Source organism: Bombus affinis, chromosome 15, assembly GCF_024516045.1.
Source record: "Bombus affinis isolate iyBomAffi1 chromosome 15, iyBomAffi1.2, whole genome shotgun sequence".
NCBI classification, from domain to species: Eukaryota; Metazoa; Arthropoda; class Insecta; order Hymenoptera; family Apidae; genus Bombus; species Bombus affinis.
The window spans coordinates 10,717,410-10,737,589 of NC_066358.1; the positions used below are offsets into that span (position 1 = coordinate 10,717,410).

Consider the following 20,180-nt stretch of genomic DNA (forward strand, 5'->3'; position numbering starts at 1 on the left):
CAAGGAAGCCACGAAACAACGTCCCGTATCTTTTCCACTTGTATCATTTCGAAATGATTTTCGACTTTTACTTCACGGTCTGACATGTTTTTACTCTGTGACACGACGTTCGAATAAAACGACGTCGGTAATGGCCACCTGTCATTTCAACGAATAAAAATTACTTTTAATCGAACGTTCGATCGACTCGTGGAAAAAATTTGCACGAAGAATAATTACGAACAAAATAGAATTTCTTTGCTACTTTTCACAACGCTAGATTTTCACTTATCTCTTCGACCGTAAAAAAAAAAAAGAAAAAAAAGAAAAAAACGGAGATGTTGGCAGCAAATTATTCCACAAAACGTTGGTTCCAGCTTTCCTCGTGCCACTTATTTACTACATTGTGAAATTAAATCCCACTGGGAGAAAGCCCCGGAATCTGATTGCGTTTATTAGCTGCGAGAGTAATCGTATTCGTTAAGTCCAGTTAGCCCTAACCTTGCTTAATATAATATATCCTGGTGAAATAGCTACGAGCACCAAAATTTGTATCTTTCTTCGTTATCGAATATATTACTTTCTTCGTCATATGAATTTAATTGGCTCGTTTTTATAAATTATTGGCAAATTGCGAAATTCTATATATACGTGTTACTTTCTTCGGCAATTTATTTTACCAACGTACAAAAGTTCCCGCTGCAAAAGAGGAACGATATAATATCGATATACATATTCCGAATATTTTATGCAAATCCGTATCTTTATAAACGCAACTAACGAAACTATGATAAAATCATTTGGATATATTTGGTTTACACTCTACCGTGTTTAGTTTTCTTTCCCCACAAACACCTGAAAACCCATAGTCGAATGATCGACGTAAATTAAGGTACGATTAACGCCTTCTATATTTCCCTTTTACGTTACAATTTTTTCGTTCCATTTTTACAAGCAAGTCTTTACGAGCAAGTGTGCCGTGACGCGTACTCTCTGATAAACTTGTAAGGCGCAAAATTAAAACGATTTTTCACCAGAGCAACGTCGATTCGTATTGCAGATTCTTGCGACAGTTCACGATCACAGAGTTTATAGGTTTGATCGAAGCTTGCCTGTGTTTCCGGGCTCCAAGAATAAATCAACGAATCGATAATGTATCTGGGCGTGCAGCGGTCGCTCCATCGATTTACGTGCACGTGAAAAATTAAAGAAGATGCACGCTTTTCTCGATTGTCTGACGGCAACAAAGATTTCTACCTGTTTCGATCGAAAAAGAGAACATCTTTGCCAGAGCGAAGCTTTCTCCGCTTCGTACGTAAAGAATATTTAAGTATTACGTAAACGTGGTGATTCTGCGAAAAAACGCTTTAAACGAGCTATGTAAATTGTAAGAACGAAATCTATATATGCGAAGAAAGTTGGCAATATTAAATATTACGCATTTATTTTCCATGATCTTTCAACTACTTTTAAACTATCGGAAAATTACGTGTACAAAATTACGCATGGCGCGTAAAAATAAATAATCATTGATTAATTAATAACATTACATACCCCTCGTTACATACCTCTATATATAATGCCAATACTCGTTTAACATCTTCGATGGATTCAAAAGTGAGTAATTGAAAAAATAATATCCTATATTATATTACGATATTACGATACAAGTTACGATGGTACGAGCTAAAGATATTTGGCAAGCATCGCCTAACCCTCTTCGTGTTACAAAGGTAGACGTATCTTTTTTAATCCCGGTTAGTTGTACACGTAACGAGAATTTCATCGATTTCCAAATCTTTACGAGCAGCTGCGTAACGACGCATCGCACCCTACCGTTTTCCCCGCGAATCTTTAAATTCGACTCGAGCATTAAACGAAACAGAGAACGTGAAAATAAAATTCGAGTCGGAATCAGCCCCAACCATGGATCGGATATCGAAATCTCGTTTCCGTGCTCGTAACTTCGACTCGCTTTTCTAATTTATTAAAGTGCATACTGTGATACGAGGCCATCGTAGCGCCATATGCGCTATCACGATGCTCTACGTACGAAGCTAAGTAAGCCGCCAGACGAACGTATTGATTTACACGAGCGAATGGCCTAAGCGAGCAACTGGATTTCGTGTTTGAGAAACATCGATTAATCCGCGTTTAATGCGAAACGATCGATCGATAAAACGATACGATTTAAACGGCGCGTCGGATCGTAAAAATATATGGAACCACGTAAAGTCCAAACGAGAATACCAATGCTACTGTGGCACGCTCGGAAACAGTAATAAGGTAGACAAAACATCCTGCATGCCACCGCTATCGAAGCAATAACCAGATAATAACGGAATAGCGATGTCTGATAAATACCCGACGATAACCCAACCAGCGACCGAACCTTAGTAAACATAAGAACTCTGTCAAATCAGCGCTCGACGCTCTTTTGTTATAACACCGTGAACCGTCACCCCGTTGCATTCGTACAATAAATTTTACTATCGTATCCAAAGTTCAAATTTTTTACCTTACTTGTTTCGTAAACGTCGTGATTTCTTGTGTCTTCCACGTGACACGTGACGATCGCCTTTTAAAATTCCTTCGCTCGTAATATCGACTAACGGGACTATGATCGAACCATTTCGAATAAGAGCTACGGTCCAGCTGCATTTTTACTTCAATCTTAAACTTTGTTTCAGTTTATAAAATTAGACTCGATTTCGAGTCGGAATGAAAAGCCTGATTTTAAAAAGGAATACGCTCGACTATTATACGCTATCCTTCCTAGAATTTCGATATCTTTGCCCGAAACTAATATTGCGCGCGTTAATATCTCGTTTACGATAACGTCAAAGAAGAAACGCGTTGTACCAAACGACGCGAATTTGAAGGGAAATAAAAGATACTTCAAAGGCGAAGAAAAAACGTGGAAGCGATGGAAAAATTGCAAAAAATTACTACGTTGGAAGGTCCGCGTTCGATGATCTCGTTTATGGCACTAGGGGATTCGCAGAATGCGAATAATTTAGAAAATGTTACATTGGTATCGTATCGTATCGTATCTGTCGCGTAATCGTTCTTCTATCATCGTTTTCGAAACATGGAACGATAATTGTAGGAAAATGAACGCGTTTTATCGTTGAAAAATTCCTTCGTTCGAACAATCCTGTCTCTCCGTTTAATTTCGATAATTCTGCGGATTCTATTTTATAAGAAAAAAATGCGAATTACAGAGAATTCGAACGAGCGATCCACGGTCGGAAAAATGGAAGCTCGATAAACAGGCTCGACTTCTGATCATCGATAGCAAAAAATTTTCCTCGGTAGAGACGATAAATCAAACCATAAGCCTGGAGAGCTGTCCGTGTTCTCATAGCGTAAACTCGTCTCTTATCCCGCGTATCGATTCCGGCTTTTTCTCTTTTCTCTGTCTTTCCCATCTCTTTTCACGCGGCTAGACAAAGCGAAAGCGACGTGTTTTCTCAGAAACGATTATCTTTCTGGCCGAGGTTCACACACTGGTATCCAAGAGGGTAGTTTCAACTGAAACAACAAATAATCACGAAACGTACGCGGCGACATTCGATACCAGAAGAGATTTGAATCCGTTTCGGAAAACGTGGAAACACGTCGGTGGTCGGAGACGTAACTCGAATCCAGGAGGCTCGCACATGGTCGAGGAAAAAACGTGTTGTGACATCGTCCACCATCGAGGATGCGGAGAACCGACAGTGGAAAGAAGGCGCAGTATCCGATTTCGAGCCAACAATCCTAATGGTACGAGCCAATAACGACGTTCATTACGCTTATTACGGGCTCGGACCGTATTTTTTCTCCTTTCGCGGAGAACTGCATAGGATAAGGTAGGAGTTGCTCGAATCGATTAAGTTTCAAGGCTGTAAAATTTAACATCGATCTTCTCACAGAGTAATCGAAGGATGATAGCGAAGAAACGAGCCCTTTAGACAGCTAGAATTCTGATAAGATAGCGTTCTCCAAGTTCCAAGGTATAAAGTACGATCACTCGTGGCAAACGCGACCAGAAAGCTGCAGAAAATGTAGATGAAATCGACAAAGTCCCGAAATACGTTCGATCGCCTTAATTTCCAAGTTGTTTCGTCGTCGTTGATCAACGATTCGAGCAATACGCTTTTAAATACCATGTAAATATCGACTTTCCTTTACAAAGCACCGTCTCACACGTACGAAGGTAACGTTTTAAACCGCGCTACGTACCTATTACTGTTGCAAATGGCCGTGATAAAGGGAGTAAAGTAATTGGTATAGGCGTTAAAACGGTCAATACAAAATGTATCGATACGCTACTTACAATAGATGTATACACAGTCGTCTGTTGTGTTTCGGTGTCAATTCGTCGCGTCGTCGGAACTCGTTACTTTCCACAGCCACCGTTGATTCACTTTCAGGTTAATAATACAAATATCACGCTACTCTGATGCGATATAACGCACGTAACGATTAACGATTTTCATCGTTTAAGAAGGAATAGTTTGCGCAAAATACGAGTGAAAAAGGAAATGGTAAAAAACGTTAAATCCTTGAAATTCCATTTTGTAACGGCAACGTTAAAAAATGGAAGTCGATCGTGTGGATGGATTTTAAAAAACTACAAACGAATTGAAATCGCGTTAAATTATATCGAAACTATTCCTTTAAAGTACGCCACCGAGCTTATCGATGCTTTTTCGAGATTACGTTTATGTAGAAATAGATGGCTTTATTTTGTTCGATCGTTCTATGGGACGGCTACGCAGACCGCTGCTTCCAGTACAAGCATCTTAAACCTATCTATCCATAGGTACAGAAATTTATAACGTATTTTGATTCGCTATTTAAAGTAGTAAAATGCTAGAGAAACGTTTAAGTTTAAAACAGATTTGCGACTGAAATTAATTACTACGCTCGATGCTTGTAGGATGACTTAATATATTATCGTTCGAAACGTTTCGTCTATCGATTCAAGGAGGCGAATAAAGCTACAGAATGGCACGACATGTCCCATATTGCGCATTTATACAGGTGCCAAGAATCACAACAACACGAACAGTCCAATAATAGTTAGAAGGGCGTGTCACCTTACGATTGCGAATCTCGTAATTTCAGTCTTTCTATATAAGTAGCACGCTCGCGTTTAGGTTTCCACGCGTACGTTAATAGACGATACGATTTTACAACGCGTATAATATCTACTAATTGTTTAATAGCTCTTTCGTTAAGGTACGATGAAACGATGGAGACGGTTTTGGAGGCCGGTTTGTCAGCCAAATCTTGCGACGACGGGTAAATACGTAAACGTAGCCGATCCAAGGAATCAAGAGTCGCGATAAATTTGTGAATCACTGTCGTTCAAATTCTAGAATTCTATTTCCGTTGTGGTAGATGCATGCTGATTAAACTACGAATAGAAAAAGTAGAGCTACGAATTAAACAACGGAATAACATTCGATATAAAGCTGTTAATCTCGTTCTAATCCGAAGATCCGCGTAAGTAGCGAGAAACGTGAATGGCACTATTTATAACGATCTAAAACAAGAGCAAGTGTATTGGTATTTTAAGCATTAACCTAGTTTGTATATTTTCAGCGTAAAAGCGATCTAATCGTTGCAGCAGGTAACAACGCGTAAATAGGCAACAATTAAAACGCGTGATATTCGCGAAGCCCGGCTTCGAATCACGGTAAGGTGACACATTGGTAAGGTATGGTGGTTTCGTAGACGCGCGACAGGATTCTCGAAACGTTCTCCATTCCCGATAATACAGCAACCTAATTCTCGAGATATTTACGTAATTAGACGATCAACTGGATGCATACGAATTAGAGAGAAACGAATAACCGTAACTAATTAACTGCTCCTCTTTTCCGCGGATACCGTTGTTAGCCGTGAACGAAGCGCCATTCACCATCGGAGAGGCGCCTATAAATCCATCCAGCCGAGGAATTCGGATTCGTACAGGAGATTTTCTAAGGCCAGAAAATCACGCGGCTATTTCTACTCGCGGTGGCCAACCGTCGCCGAAATATTTCAACGAGTATTGCTAAACTGTGCTCAATGAACTCGATGGACCAACCCTTCCGCTGGCAGATGTACAGAACAACGACCGGACATTTGCCAACCGAACGCTCGCCATCGTAGGTTACCGATTCCTCGAACAGGGTTACACCATCGAATAATTGCAGGGATCGTAACCGAACGCCACAGGTGGGAAACGCGGTAGCCCACGTTTTCCGACTTTTACAAAAAGACAATCTTAGAGTGAGATACGAAGTTGGCGAGAGAAAAGCACGATAAATATATTTTTGCCGATGTTGAAAGCAACGATGGAAAGAATTTGCCAGATCCGAGATAACACGGGATAACCGACTTTGATACCGCTCTCGTTTCGACAAAAATTAACTTCCCTTCGATGACCTTTTTCCGCAGAAATTTAAAAAATCACTGTTACTTTTGCGTGGCTGGACGCATAATCGCATCTTCCTTGTCGTTTCGGCCGAGAAACTTATCGCTGGATAAGGACGAATACCGTCACGACGTGGAATATGTGTGACGGATGAGAAGAAGGAAGAGAAAAAAAGGGGAGTTACGCGTAACGATAACGTAACGTAACGTAACGTAACGTAACGTAACGTAACGTAACGGTGTGAAGAAAAATGAAATATAAACGCGGTGGCTCGTTATGTATTTTGCGGACGATTCTTCCGTGAATCACTTTCGCGTTCGCGTAACGCTTCCGAGAAATCGCGTACCAGGAATAAAGTCCTAGAGGAATGTCGCGAACGGTGTGCCATGGTGAAAGACTGGATGTGCTGTTATGGTACGGCGAATGTGGAATATCTGGTGTTTAACGCGTTTGGTATTTGTGGATAGAACAGTCACCCATAAAACTATCAGAGCTTAGAACGACAAGATTTCGTATTGAAAATACTCGTAATTAGCTCAACATCAACAGCTAAGCGATATAACGGATAACAAAACTAGTAGCACTGGAAATACGGGGATACGCTTATTTCGTACAAGCGAACCTTTTTTTAAAATATAATACTTTATCCCATCTTAAATACCATATCGTACATTGCACGTCCGATTACTCGAGGCAGCGATATTCAAAATAATTAAATAGAATTTTCCGAATATATCTATCCATCGTTAATGCTAAATTATTGGCCAATTTAGGATCTCGATTCAGCGACTGAAATTAGACAAAGATCTACGAACGTGGTAGATATAATGGCGAACGTGATCGTTCAAAGTCGAAAGTGTGAACGCGCGAGTGGTAATGGACGAGCAATTTGTGAATTGAAATTAGACAGCGAAACGATGCAAACGGAAAAGCACGAAAGACAGGTGCCGAGAAAAGCGGCAAATCGGACGGCTACTGCATTTGGCAAATCGTCAAAAGTTCTTTAACCTTTCGGGGCAAGGTGGAGCAAACGGCTTCGTGCGAGGAACAGTGACCATGCGTGTGTACACCATGTGCGTGTACGTATAATATGTACAATATACGCGTAATAGTTTCTTACGGTAAACGGTATACGAATACTTTTCGCTGGTCATTGTATTCTGAGAAACCGCGAAGCGCGACGTACCAGGATACGTTTAATCGATGAAAGATGCAGGAGAACGATCTTGCAAGCGGCATGTCACAGAGACGACGGTAAGAATTTGGCGAGAAACGTTCGGTTCGTCCACCCCCGCGCGCGATTAGTCCGTTCGCGTGTCGCTCAAAGTTAAGTATAACGTCTCGTGACGGCCCAACGATTCGAAAGCGGGATGGCGGACCGCGTGACGAAGACCTCGTGGTCACTCACGTGCTATTCATAACCCGAACTCGAAGCGGCTCGTTCCGCACGCACTTTTCGTCGACGTTGCGTCGAACGAGGAACGCGTTATAACGTTTCGCGACCAACGCGCGCATTCCCACGTGCACGGCGATTTTAACCTCTCTCGACGCGATGCGTTGGACGACACAGTGACGCCTAAAAATGATAACAAATTAATAATATAACCAGTTAGAGAAAAACTTATCCGTTAGGGGTTAAACCACGATCGCGCGACCACCGATGTAACCACACCGATGACGTTGACGTCAATTTTTAACCAACGTTGCGTTTTTACATTAGACATTAGGTTTTTCTTCGACGTTAACGAAGAAAGATCAATCATGAATAAACAGTAGGTACATAGAGCGATTTACGTAACTGGAACAAATTATGTGGAACGAGATGTGTGTGTGTGTGTGTATAACGTAGAAACAAAATTGGAGCAAAAAGAACGCACGGGACAAAATATATCTTCCAAGAAAATCTTACGTTTCTTAACACTATGCGATGATAAAGATACGTATCGCTTCGAGTCGATACAGCAACGTTCCGCATCCTTCGACGAAAGTTAACGAGAGAAACGTATAAAGAAGCATGTAGAGACAGAGATAGCAAAGTTTTCCAGTAATTTACAGTTGCGTTTAAAAGTAGAAAAGTAGGAAAGCAATCGTTACGTCCCGACTAACTTGTTACAAACGTGCCTATACACGTTTGCGATCACGTAACAAACCATCGACAAATCGTCTCAGTCGACAAATTGTCTAATTTTACGTTTTTCATATTCTCGCTATCGTCAAATCGATCGAAAGATAATAGTAATCGACTGACCGTAGCAAAATCGCTAAATTATTTTCATTTTATTAAACTATTCGATTAAATCTTATCGAGTTACTTTGGCTTTGCCGAAGCGGGGGAAGGAACACCGTTCGGCGTTCGTTCAAAGTGGAAAGGTGTCCTCGTGATAAAAGCTCGAAATCGCGACGCGCTAAATCTCCTTTGCACGTCCACACAGCGATACGCAGACTTTTGTCACATGCCGTCGCACGTAACGCACGCAAAGCCACGCTTTATTACCGACGGCCTCCGAGCTTGTTACGTAATCCACCGGAACGTCGGGAAGGTCTACGATCTGCAACACGTGCAACGTTCACGCAGAGACATCGTAATCACCACTGACACAAAGTACCGTCTTTTTCTATTTATTCGACGGAGGAATCTCGACCATCGAGATATTTTAGTTGCATGGAATTCTACGTCCTACTACTTCGCGCTAGCTTAGACTCGACTAGCCTCGGGCTGACCAAAATTTCTTTTCTTTTGGTATATGCATACGTGAAACGTACTTGCACATCGCGATTACATATCAACGAGTCCTATAAAAAGAAAAGTATCGAGATTAATAGAGTTTATCGCTTAATTCGAGACGAATAGACTGCAGATTTTTACGCGTTTATAGGAAATTTAAAATTGCAAACTGCACACAATACTCATAATATGTAAAAGTATATAAAATATGTAAAGTAGAAAAAACTCAAATCTAAAATAAACGTTTGAATTTTCTATAAAAAAATAAATAAATAAATAAATATATATGCATATATATGGGAAGTCCTCTTGGCCAATCCGACAAAACTAACGATTACGCGAGTCAGAGTAAAATATTACTGCAATTACGGGATCATTACGCGAGCTAGATTCGCGTAAGAAAGAACGAGGAAGTTTTGTTTTCCAACTAGGAAGTTTAGTCTGTAAGGAATAATTATGCGCGATTGTTCGGAGTAATCGTATCGTGATTACGGTAAGTATGTTTAGTATTTGCGATATCGGATCGTCGGATGGATCGATATTTTGAATACCGACATAGTCGAGGCTCGATCGATCGAAATATCGATAATTTGAAAGGTAAATGTTTAAAATAGTTGAATATCAAAGTGTTTGGTTCTGAGAATATCGGTATTCGATGTTTGATATACCAATATTCGGAGCCTTCGTCGATACGATATGTAATTATCGGAGCGTTGTTTGCACTAAACGCTACTAACACGTAGCATCGAGTATCAAAATTGGTAATAGCTATTTACTACAACTAAATTAAACATTGGAATGTAAGTAGTTCTTTCCTAAAATAATTGGAATGCTTTGATTAGATAATATCGTATTCGAAATACTACATCCATGAAGTATCTATGCATGGCTAAGATATAAGTACTCGACGTGTTATTTCTGGATCGAAAATCGTCGCGTGATTCTACGAAGGAAAAAACATAGATAATTCAAAATGATTTAAACGTTGACAAGCACTTTTCTCTCCCACCCAAACGAGCGCGTCCTAAATTGCTGAAAAAGCTGAAAATCTCTGCTTCAACGTGTTCGAACGATCGATGAATTATTTAGATAGCAGATGCAGTTCGTGATACAGTCCGTAACGCGAATGCCGGTACGTAACTTCTTTGGGACGAGGCTGAATGAATCTTTCCTCGTTGCATATAATACTCGTTCCTGCGTTTGCAGAATCTAAAAGTAGCTGCAGCTTCTCGAGATTTACTCGGTTATACGAACTGAAAGTCGTAAACAAGCTCGAGCGTCGACGAAAATTTATAGGCTTCCTATTTTTTGAAGAGCGATATCAAGTGGCTATGCGATACCCGCGGAACAATTTGAAAAGTTAAATTCGTTACGCAAAGATATCGTGCTCGATAATGACGTTAAATCGTTACTCGACGAGAACGATACGACGATTTAACTTACAACGATCGTCCACTGTACGATAGCGAGGTGCGAAACGAGACTCGGCCGGTTACGTAACAAACAACGTGCCTAACTTTCAGGGCACATGCGTTCACGCATAACCAATCCTTGTTCCTTCTCGGCTCTCGGTCGATGTTATACTTGCTTCTCTCTCTCTCTCTCTCTCTCTCTCTCTGTTTGCGCGCACCATCATTCGAGCGCATATCCAAGCTTCATAACCGATCGCTTATATTTAGATACAACCCATTTAGTACCTATTAGACGTATCGCAGCGATACAACGCTGGTGATTTCTTCTATCGAATCTTACGAGTATTCGATATGGTGGAACTTACTTATTACGGTAGAAGTTAATGCCGAGTCTCTATTATCCGAACTACGATCGAGTATAGTTTCGTAATCCGAGTAACGTGATTCAAAGATTACGACAAGAAAGAATATGCTACCTGTTACATTATATTTGCTTCGATATAAGTGGTTAAAAATGAAATTGCGCGTGTATTTGCGCGATATTGCAATGCCTAACAGAGATAAAGCACAGTTAGGTTAGATCGGGTTAGATGCCACGCATCGAACAAAGTGCGCGTTACTCGGGACCTTCCCTCTTCGACGTATCTGATGGTCAAGGTCATCGGAATCGAGACACCCCTCTTTTTGCGCACAATTAGCATCCCCGTATACCCTGATTCTCTTTTCATTCTCATATATATTTTTAAATTTCAATATCGTCTCGTTGCGACTCGTTGCGATGCTAACGAAATTTCAAAAGGTTTCGTACTATTGAACTACCTTGTCCCCGATCTGATTTTTGCACTTTTAAATTTCGCAAAAATGCATAAAAGTTGGCCGTCTAGCGATAACAGCGCTCTTTCTAATCGCTAAACGATAGAAACGATACGATACGATAGAAGAAGGATACGTAATCCCTGCTCGCAGTAGTACGAGTCGATTATTGAGCCCACTCATGGAGTTAGCAAGAAACACCATGAACCACGGATCTATCGAGATTCACGCATGTCGGCAACATCCCTCGCACGATCGTTTATTACCAAGAAACAGACTGCGCTATACGAATACGTGTTTCAATACACGGCAGACATTTATTCGATGTCTTTATAATCGAACGATCGAATAATTTATCGAACTCAGATTGAAAGCAAGTAAGACTGATTTACAACCGATTTATACTATTCGATACTTGGATCATAGAAACGATATTATCGAAAGTAAGAAGTAATTGTATTGCTGCGATTGAGATACACGACGAAGGATAACGAATAAAAAGCTGAGAACCAGCGTACGCTATACGAATCGACTAAACTCTCTACGTTCTACTTACCAGCAGTACGCCAAACGTTATACATAGTAGAGTATACTATTAACGCAACTAAAGTAAATAACTAAAAACCATATTTACCAAAAAAATATATTTTTAAGATAATATTATAATCCAGACAAATTCGAAACATAATCGATTACTTATCGATTTAAAAATAGACGATCTCGATGAATCTCGATGAAAAAAATATCTCGCGGTATTAACCCAACCTATCGATCGGACAGGTTTCCCAAAGTTTCGAACTACGTAATTTTTATTCTCCAAAGGATAATTCAGGCACGGCCGATCTTTCAGTCAAGTAGCGAATAAAGTCGAGTTTACGTTGTTCGTTTTCGAAGATCATTGCGAATGAAAACGAGAGCGAATGAAAGCGACCACGGTGATCATCCACGGTGAAACAGCGTAAATTCGGCTCTGCTTGCTATCTACCGTGTCTGACCCGGTAATCTAACCCGGTAAATATTATAACGAGATGCGTTTACGTAGAATAGACTTTTTCGTATTCTCCTAAAAGAATTAATCTTAATCGATGTCCTTAAGCAACGTTTTTAGACTACCGACAAATATTAATTCGTACTCGAAGATATAAAAATTCTGAATTAGTTTGACACACATACTCCCCGTAGTAATATTATTCCCGTATCTCTACCCAACGATCTATCCTTGCCGATCTTTGCTAATTACAATACCCATAATCGAGAGACCCGCTTCCTTTCGCAAACACGGCCTCGTTATTTTCTTAGCATATTCGCAAAGGATCGATGTAGTCTTTGCTCTTTCGTTACAGTTTATTCGTTCGTACGTCCGAGCAGGACGACGATCAAGGCGCAACGGCTGCTCCTATTGATTCGCTCTATCTTAACCTCCTCTGCCCCTCTCCCTCACTCTCACTCTCACTCTCTCTCTCTCTCTCTCTCCCTCTCGCTCCTTTCCGAAGATCTTTGACCCCCTCCCCACCCCCCGAAAGAGAGTGTCGCGGAGAAAGGGAACGAATATCAAGGGTTGCGGATCGTGAATTCTTGGCGAGCGCGCATTCTTCTTGGAAGGGAAGGAAAGGACGATCGAGTCTCATCCCCGATCGTTTAACCGAGTCGACTAAAAAAATCCATTTACGCCGCATGTAAGGGCGCGGTCGAACACCAGGAAATAGGAAAGAGAACTTTGTTCGTATATTCGTAGTTTATATTTAAAAGATCAAATTATTTTCGATCGTGCTGCGTTTTCCTCTTTTCTTTTTTTCATTTTCGACCCAATTAGACGGTATATTAATTAACGTTTAATCGATTAAATTAATTCGACATCTTGTTACGACGTTGCGAATTTTTTCCATTCGCTAGAACGAGAACAGGGTTAATTGCAAAAAGAGGTAAGGGTAGAAGAGAAGATTATTTATCGGGTATTTACTGAATTTTTCGAAAAAGGAATCTCTTGAGAAAAAATCTTATTTTACGCTTTTTGTATAGAAATTCAGACTTGGAAAGGCATAAAAAATATCGAGTTCGAAAGAATGGAATTGTCGTTGAGAGATACGAGTTAAGGAAAGAAGAAGGAGAAAAGGGGAAGACGCATTTGCGGAATGCGTGCAAAAATCGAAGCAATAAAGAGATTGGGGTTAGGTTCTATAAACTAGATAAGTTGTAAAGTCACGTAGATTGCTCTTCGCGTTCATTTTCCTTAGTTCCTAAAGTTTCGTTTTTGAAAATACTTGGAACTAGAGAGAGGACAGGAAATCCTTTCGTATTTAAAATCTTGGAAAAGAGCGTTACGCTTAAAGTTTCTTAATCTCTCGCAAATCCATATCTTGAGAATCGAATAATACGAGTGTTTAGAAATAAATAGCACATATATCGTAATATCTTTTGCAAACTATTCCAATCATAGTTTGGAATATAATGTTAATTTATATGTATTTATATATCGTATTTAAAGAATTTAAATTCTATTTATCAAAGTGAAAAATTTGTCGAAAATTATACTCGATTAAGGAAGCGACAAAGAAACCTTCCATCTTCTGGACAATGATGTTGTTCTAATAAACAAAAGCTAGATTCCCGACGTAGTGAAGCCTTTCATAAAAATATAATAAATATTTCGTCCGGAAAATTGAAATATATTGAACAGAAATTAAATTGCTATTTATATAGATTCTTTTCTTCCGACCATGTTCGAAGAGAAAAATTGCAACACGCGCATACATGCATACGTATAGGTACAGCGCGAGAAGTACATAGGTACATATCGTGCTATATAAGATGATTCATGCAATTGAGATAAATCGTTTTCCTGTCTGGTTCAAGGGGCAGGGAAGCAATAAAAGAAAATAAAAGTGATACGGGCGATACGATCTACGTTGAAAATGGAAACAATTTGGAACTTTTCTGCTGTTAATTCCGTAACGAACCACCAAACAGCCTTATTTATGTATATATACAGAAGACATAGCACAGAAGTATATATGTACTCTATGAAATATTCGTACTTTGGTCGCTTTCTCTAATATCGGTACAAGTAAAGCGTTCGTCAGAATCGAATATATTAGGAAAGAAAATAGGAAAAAAGATGATAAACATTGACATTTCATTCAACCTATTCTTCAAAACACTAAGCAACTTACTTTACGTAAACATAGCAACTGATCTCGTATCACGGCTACTAATTTTTCTGAGTCATTCTAATAGTAAAAAAAAACCTAGCAATAACATCTGTTTTATGCTAAAAGCTATATTTTGTATCAGATGTAAAAGATGAAAAGAAAAGAATTAATATGTTTCAGAGAATTGAAATAAATTTAGTTTCATAGCTTATATATAGAATATTGGATGTGCAGATTATTATTATTATTATTATTATTATTATTATTATAATTAATGTTATATTTTACACAAAAAAAAAAAAAAAAAAAAAAAAAAAAAAATTGAAGAAGAAAGAAACATTCTTAACGAATGGATATAAACTACTATAATTTATACAATTTTAATTTTGAATTTGCACATTGAACTATCTGACGATAAGATATAAAACTTAAATCTCCTCTTATTTCTAGCAAAGATTTGAAATTATCATATATATTATGACATTAATTTGAAATTGTTGCAAGTATCGTAAAAACTATCCAATGACGTAACCGACAGCTCTTGAAAAAAATATTTTACTCCAACAAAATACTCTGATCTTTCAAGTATGTAAATGCAAAACTTTTTTAAACGTGAACACGTCCATCTTTTTTCATGTCCAACGCGATATTTCTCGCTGTGTAGTAAAACGAAAACGTGACATTAATTTTCCAATCATTTCACCCGATAGTTAATGACTTTTATAGCGATAAAACGCGCATGCGCCAACTATCTCGAGCTCGCACGCAACGCGGAAAATTATTCATTGGTTTAATAACCGCAGGAGAACGATAATTGGTAACGTACCAAGCAGAACAAATATCAAAGGCTTAACTAGCGTCTTAACCAAATAAAATAGAAACCGAGACGAGCGTCTTTTTAACATATCTAAAGTGCGAAAGTTTCTTTTCGCGTGACGTCTATGCACGCAACTTCTTTCTACTTTACGACGGCATACAGAAGATCTGTTACGCAATTTCAAAAATAAATTACCACTAGCACGAACACGAAGGCACAGGAGAAAAAACATTCAATTCGCTCCACCTCGTTCACGGAAAACGCAACGAGCCAACTTTCATCGCTAAACTAGTGCATCGCTAGAAACACTAGCCAAGCATTAGATGATTTGACACGCGATCCACGTTGCGAACTACACGCTGCTCCGCCTATGTTTATATTTTCGTGAACATCGATTACCTAACTGCGATTCTCGTTTTAAATCGATGATATAATTCATCCATTCACGGTATTGAAATGAAATAAAAGCATAAATGAGAAATAAAAGCATAGATGATACGCATATTAACGAATGAAAAAGAAAGTTGTAAATAGTTCTAAATGCATTTAGAGAACTAAAGAAGAAATTCATTTTGCAAAAACAAATTCGCATACGGTCGAATTTATAACTTGTCAAGAATAAAAGAACATTTAATATCGTACGTTTGCTATAAGAAGCGTACAATTAGAAGAAGCAAATTTTTATTTATTTATTTTATTATATTTATTTAGCTAATATCATTCGTGTTTTGAAAACTCCTAACAAAATATGTAACGATCACTTGTATCGCTTACAATTCAAGCAAAAGTCAAAACACTGCTTAGAATTGCGACACTGATACCAAATTTTATTAGGTAATTTTGATACAACCATTCTAATAAGTAGTTCACATTTACAGTTACTTTCTGCAAATATCACAACATTAACGATTTTTTAAATATGACGATGTTATAACGTTATAATACAAACGATCAGAGAAAACAATCCCAGAGAAACTAAGTTAATGGTATCAAAGAACGCAAGAAAAGGGAGGAGGGGAAGAAATTAAGAAATTAGCGATCAAAAATTTCATTTTACAAAATATCGGAAACTGTGGGAGTACAAGAAAATTTCTTAGCTGATATGTATACGGTACCGCCGTCTATGGTAACTCTTCAGCATAAACCCACATAACCTTATCGGGCGAAGATAACGCCAACGGGGCTGATAAACGGGAAACGAAACGTGATGTACAAGCAATATTCCAGACAAATAGAAGATAGGGGGTGGGATCGACAAAAGATGTATACAAAAACGTTATGAAATACAACTAGCGATGTACATACATAGGTATATTTGGCAATCGTTGAGGTTTATTATCGTTCCAACCTAACATGTTCACGTGCGTGTTTGCGCTATTCGACGTTGACCGTGGAAGAAACCGAACATCAAAATAAATACACTTTACTATAACCAAAATTATCAACACAATAAACCTGTGTTTATAAGCCTGATTATAGCTAGGAACCGTATATCGGCAAAAGAGTAATTGAACAAGCATGTTTCGACACATGATACAAGAATGAATTATAGCAATGACAGAATATCGAATTTACTTTTCTTTCCTTACTTTTCGTTTCATTTGCTAATCGTAATGGAATATGTATACTTATTTACGCAAGAAACAAGTCGAATGAGAGACGCGACTTTCTTTCACCTTCTGATGACATCATATATATATATATATAGTTTACCACCATCTTTGCACCCCGTTTTCCTCTCGACGACACGCGGTTGGAATGGAACTAACCAACCTGATTTTTTCAGATGCCTTGAAAATTCTCTATTTTACATTGTCTGTGACATTTTTGTGGCGTATTTCCACGGTATCCTATCATCGTGTGCAATTCTAATGTCTGAACGCACGACTTTCGTGGGGCAAACCCTTCGACGACGAGAACGCACCTCGCGTCAGAGTTCGAAACACCGCAGCGACAAACGTACAAGTCTCAACCGGAAAATAGAAGACATAGATTATAGAAGAGCACGCGGTAGGATACATACGAAACTGCGTACTTTGTTTTTGCGCTACAGTTTACACTGGACATATTACAGGGTTGGGTATAGAATAAAAGCAGCGTATATTAGAACGGGTCGTTGACGACGAAGATATACCTCGAGCAATCGAGGAAAAGAGACGCTTAAAATACGAGAAGACAGCATTGACGTACCGTAAAGTTGCGTGTAGAGCGTAGTAGTAGAGACATTTCCACGAAGGAGGAAAGTCATGGAGGGTGTACGGATCGATGCCTGGCTAGGAAATGGTCCCGAGCAGAATGGCAAAATTTTCTCGTAATATCGCGCGTTGTCACCGAATGAAACTGACTCGCTGTACACTCATTCATCTACGCGACGATCGTCCCATGTCGTTGTTTATCGCGAACGCGTTTTTTCCGTTGCCGGGCAAAAAAAACAGCGTGTCTCGGCACACGACGTGTCTTATAAATGCAACCCTTATTTCACAATCTCCTCGAAAATGATTTGAGATTATATAGAAATTGGTGAGAACGGATCGGGTGTCACGGCCACAACGGTGACCAGTAGAGCGCACACGTTCGATACCACGCAGCATGCAAAATAGTAATTCGTATAAGCGGGCTGCGTTTTACGATAAATGTCTATATGTGATCAATGATCAATAACTAGACCGAGAACATGCGGCCACGAGATACACTCGCAAGTTTCGAAAGCATGCATCATAACCTCGGACATAAGCGACGTTCGCGTGTCTCGCAATAAATTTCATTGATAAGAAAACACTCACTACCAATGCTGAGAGTTCTCCATCGAGTTTTTCGCTTAGAACCCTTGCCCATCTTTCGCGAAGACCGAGCTGGTCCTCCTCCCTTCTGTCTCTCGTCTTCTCAGCGATCTCGACCAACTTTCTACAGCGACAGCTCCACCAAAACCATGTTGATCGCGATTGATCTTGCTACTACCTTGGCGGTAGCATTTTAACAACTGTCCGCCGACCAGTGTGTCTCACGTTGCTACTCTTATTGAGAGAAAAAGCTTTGGAACGATACGAACCGATAAACGAGACCTATCCGTAGCAGAAGACAACTCTAATACGTAATCCGCGCCGCACGAATAGCGACCACATACTGCTGTCCCCACCTCACCTCTCCCTTTTCGTCCCCACCCTGCTCCATTGGAACCCCTACTTCTAGCTGTGTCACGTTCGACGTAACTCGCTGAATGTTCAACCTCTAATCACGTTTCCACAATTTCGAAAAGATCTTTTTACAGAAAATGTATGTTTGCCAGATTTTTGGATTAAATCGCAATACACGAATGCACACACGTTGAATGTCATGCGAATTTCTAGTAGCAAACTTGACTAAAAGTTTGTCTTCGTGATCGAAATGTTTTGAATAGGAGCCAATTGCCGCATGCGCAACGGTATTACGATTCTGTGTCACGATTGGATGTTGCCATGGTAACCGATGTAAACTTTCGTTCGCCATTTTATCCGGCTTCGGACGTAACAAGGTATGAGATTCATTTCGTATCGAAATATTTTAGCTGCTTTTTCTTTCAAATCTACTCGTTCCAATAATTGTTTTTAATTTCTCCAAGAGAATAACTATCTTGTGGTTATTCGTTATTTATTTCCTGCGCATAAATATCTGTAGAATTTTTTATTCTTTCATATCTTATTTTTATAGGTTAGAAAAGTACGTATCTAAACGAGCAATTATGATAAAAATATTGTCTCTGCATGATTTTGATTCCCCTTCTGCCGATGATTTGGCTACTGTTGCGCTTATAGAGGACGTTTTACATTATTGCGATTATGATAATCTGACCAATGAATTACAACCTTTTACCAAATATCTGCGAGAATATCCAGAAGTTTCTATTACTTCTGATATTCTCGCTACACGCGAAACGGCACGGACAGCTTGTGCCGGTGATTTGTTTTTACCAGTTCATGATAGCATCTTCAGAAGGCTGGCTAGTGTATGCAGAGAGAAAGGATTTATCGATGCTATTTGTCTGGCTGCGTCTGCAGAACCGCAAGAAATTACACCAGTCTTGCATTTGATAGCTACGAGGTATTGATAACAGCTGGTAGAGAAATATTTGTTTAATTTTAAAATCTGATCTTCCATTATTTTAATTTTAGGCTTAAGTGGATGTTAGATTTATTCGACAAAGGAATATATCAGAAAGAAACTTTACCTACTTCCGGATCTGGATCAGTCGCAGATGTTGTTCACACAAGGGACTGGGAAACATCTTTGGTACGGTATTAACACAAATGTTATTGTTTTTTGCAGTATATGTTATATTTGCAGTATTAATTCGTAGGCCAGGTGTATCTCATGGCATCCACACTGTGCACGCCTAGCAGTAGTTACATGGGATGATCGTATACGTATATTTTCTCATGGAACACCGATAATACCGATTTTAAGGCACAGCGCTCAAAAATCTGTTTGTTGTATAAATTGGAGACCACTTGCTGGCAAAGAACTGGCAGTAGCGTGTCACGCAGGTGTCTTAGTTTGGACGATAGAATTAGGAGCAGCCAGTAATATTCTTAGTCATGCGGTGTTACTAAAACAAAGAAATCACGCTCCTGTAACAAGCGTTATATGGCATCCGCAGGGTGATCTGTTGGTATCTTGTTCTCCAGCTGATACACGTATGATTATCTGGGATACTTCTAAAAAAGAAGGTGTACCATTGAGACGAGTCGGAGGTGATGGCCTATGTTTCGCTCGTTGGTCGTCTTGCGGTTCTCATTTGTTTTCAGCCTCGTGTAGAAATATATTTAGGTATACCATATCATTGGTTTCGTATTCTTATCTTTTACATCGCATAAAATTTTATTTCACGTATTAATAA

At 39.3% G+C, this 20,180-nt stretch overlaps 2 protein-coding genes across 4 annotated transcripts in view; one reads left to right on the forward strand and one right to left on the reverse strand.

Annotated features, from left to right (window-relative positions):
• Positions 1 to 18,435, reverse strand: part of LOC126925106 (serine-rich adhesin for platelets-like) — a 52,687-nt gene extending 34,252 nt beyond the window's left edge. The window contains exon 1 of the mRNA XM_050740349.1: positions 18,091 to 18,435. Within this exon, the coding sequence (XP_050596306.1) occupies positions 18,091 to 18,142 (52 nt within the window). The 5' untranslated portion in view covers positions 18,143 to 18,435. The remainder of the gene's footprint in view (positions 1 to 18,090) is intronic.
• LOC126925133 (aladin-like) overlaps positions 1 to 20,180 on the forward strand; it is a 31,911-nt gene that overhangs the window by 10,868 nt on the left and 863 nt on the right. For 2 of the 3 annotated variants that reach the window (XM_050740418.1, XM_050740416.1), the window contains exons 2-5: positions 18,705 to 18,818; positions 18,995 to 19,384; positions 19,456 to 19,573; positions 19,641 to 20,110. In XM_050740418.1, the coding sequence (XP_050596375.1) occupies positions 18,763 to 18,818; positions 18,995 to 19,384; positions 19,456 to 19,573; positions 19,641 to 20,110 (1,034 nt within the window). In that variant the 5' untranslated portion in view covers positions 18,705 to 18,762. The other variant, XM_050740417.1, reaches the window with a different exon arrangement.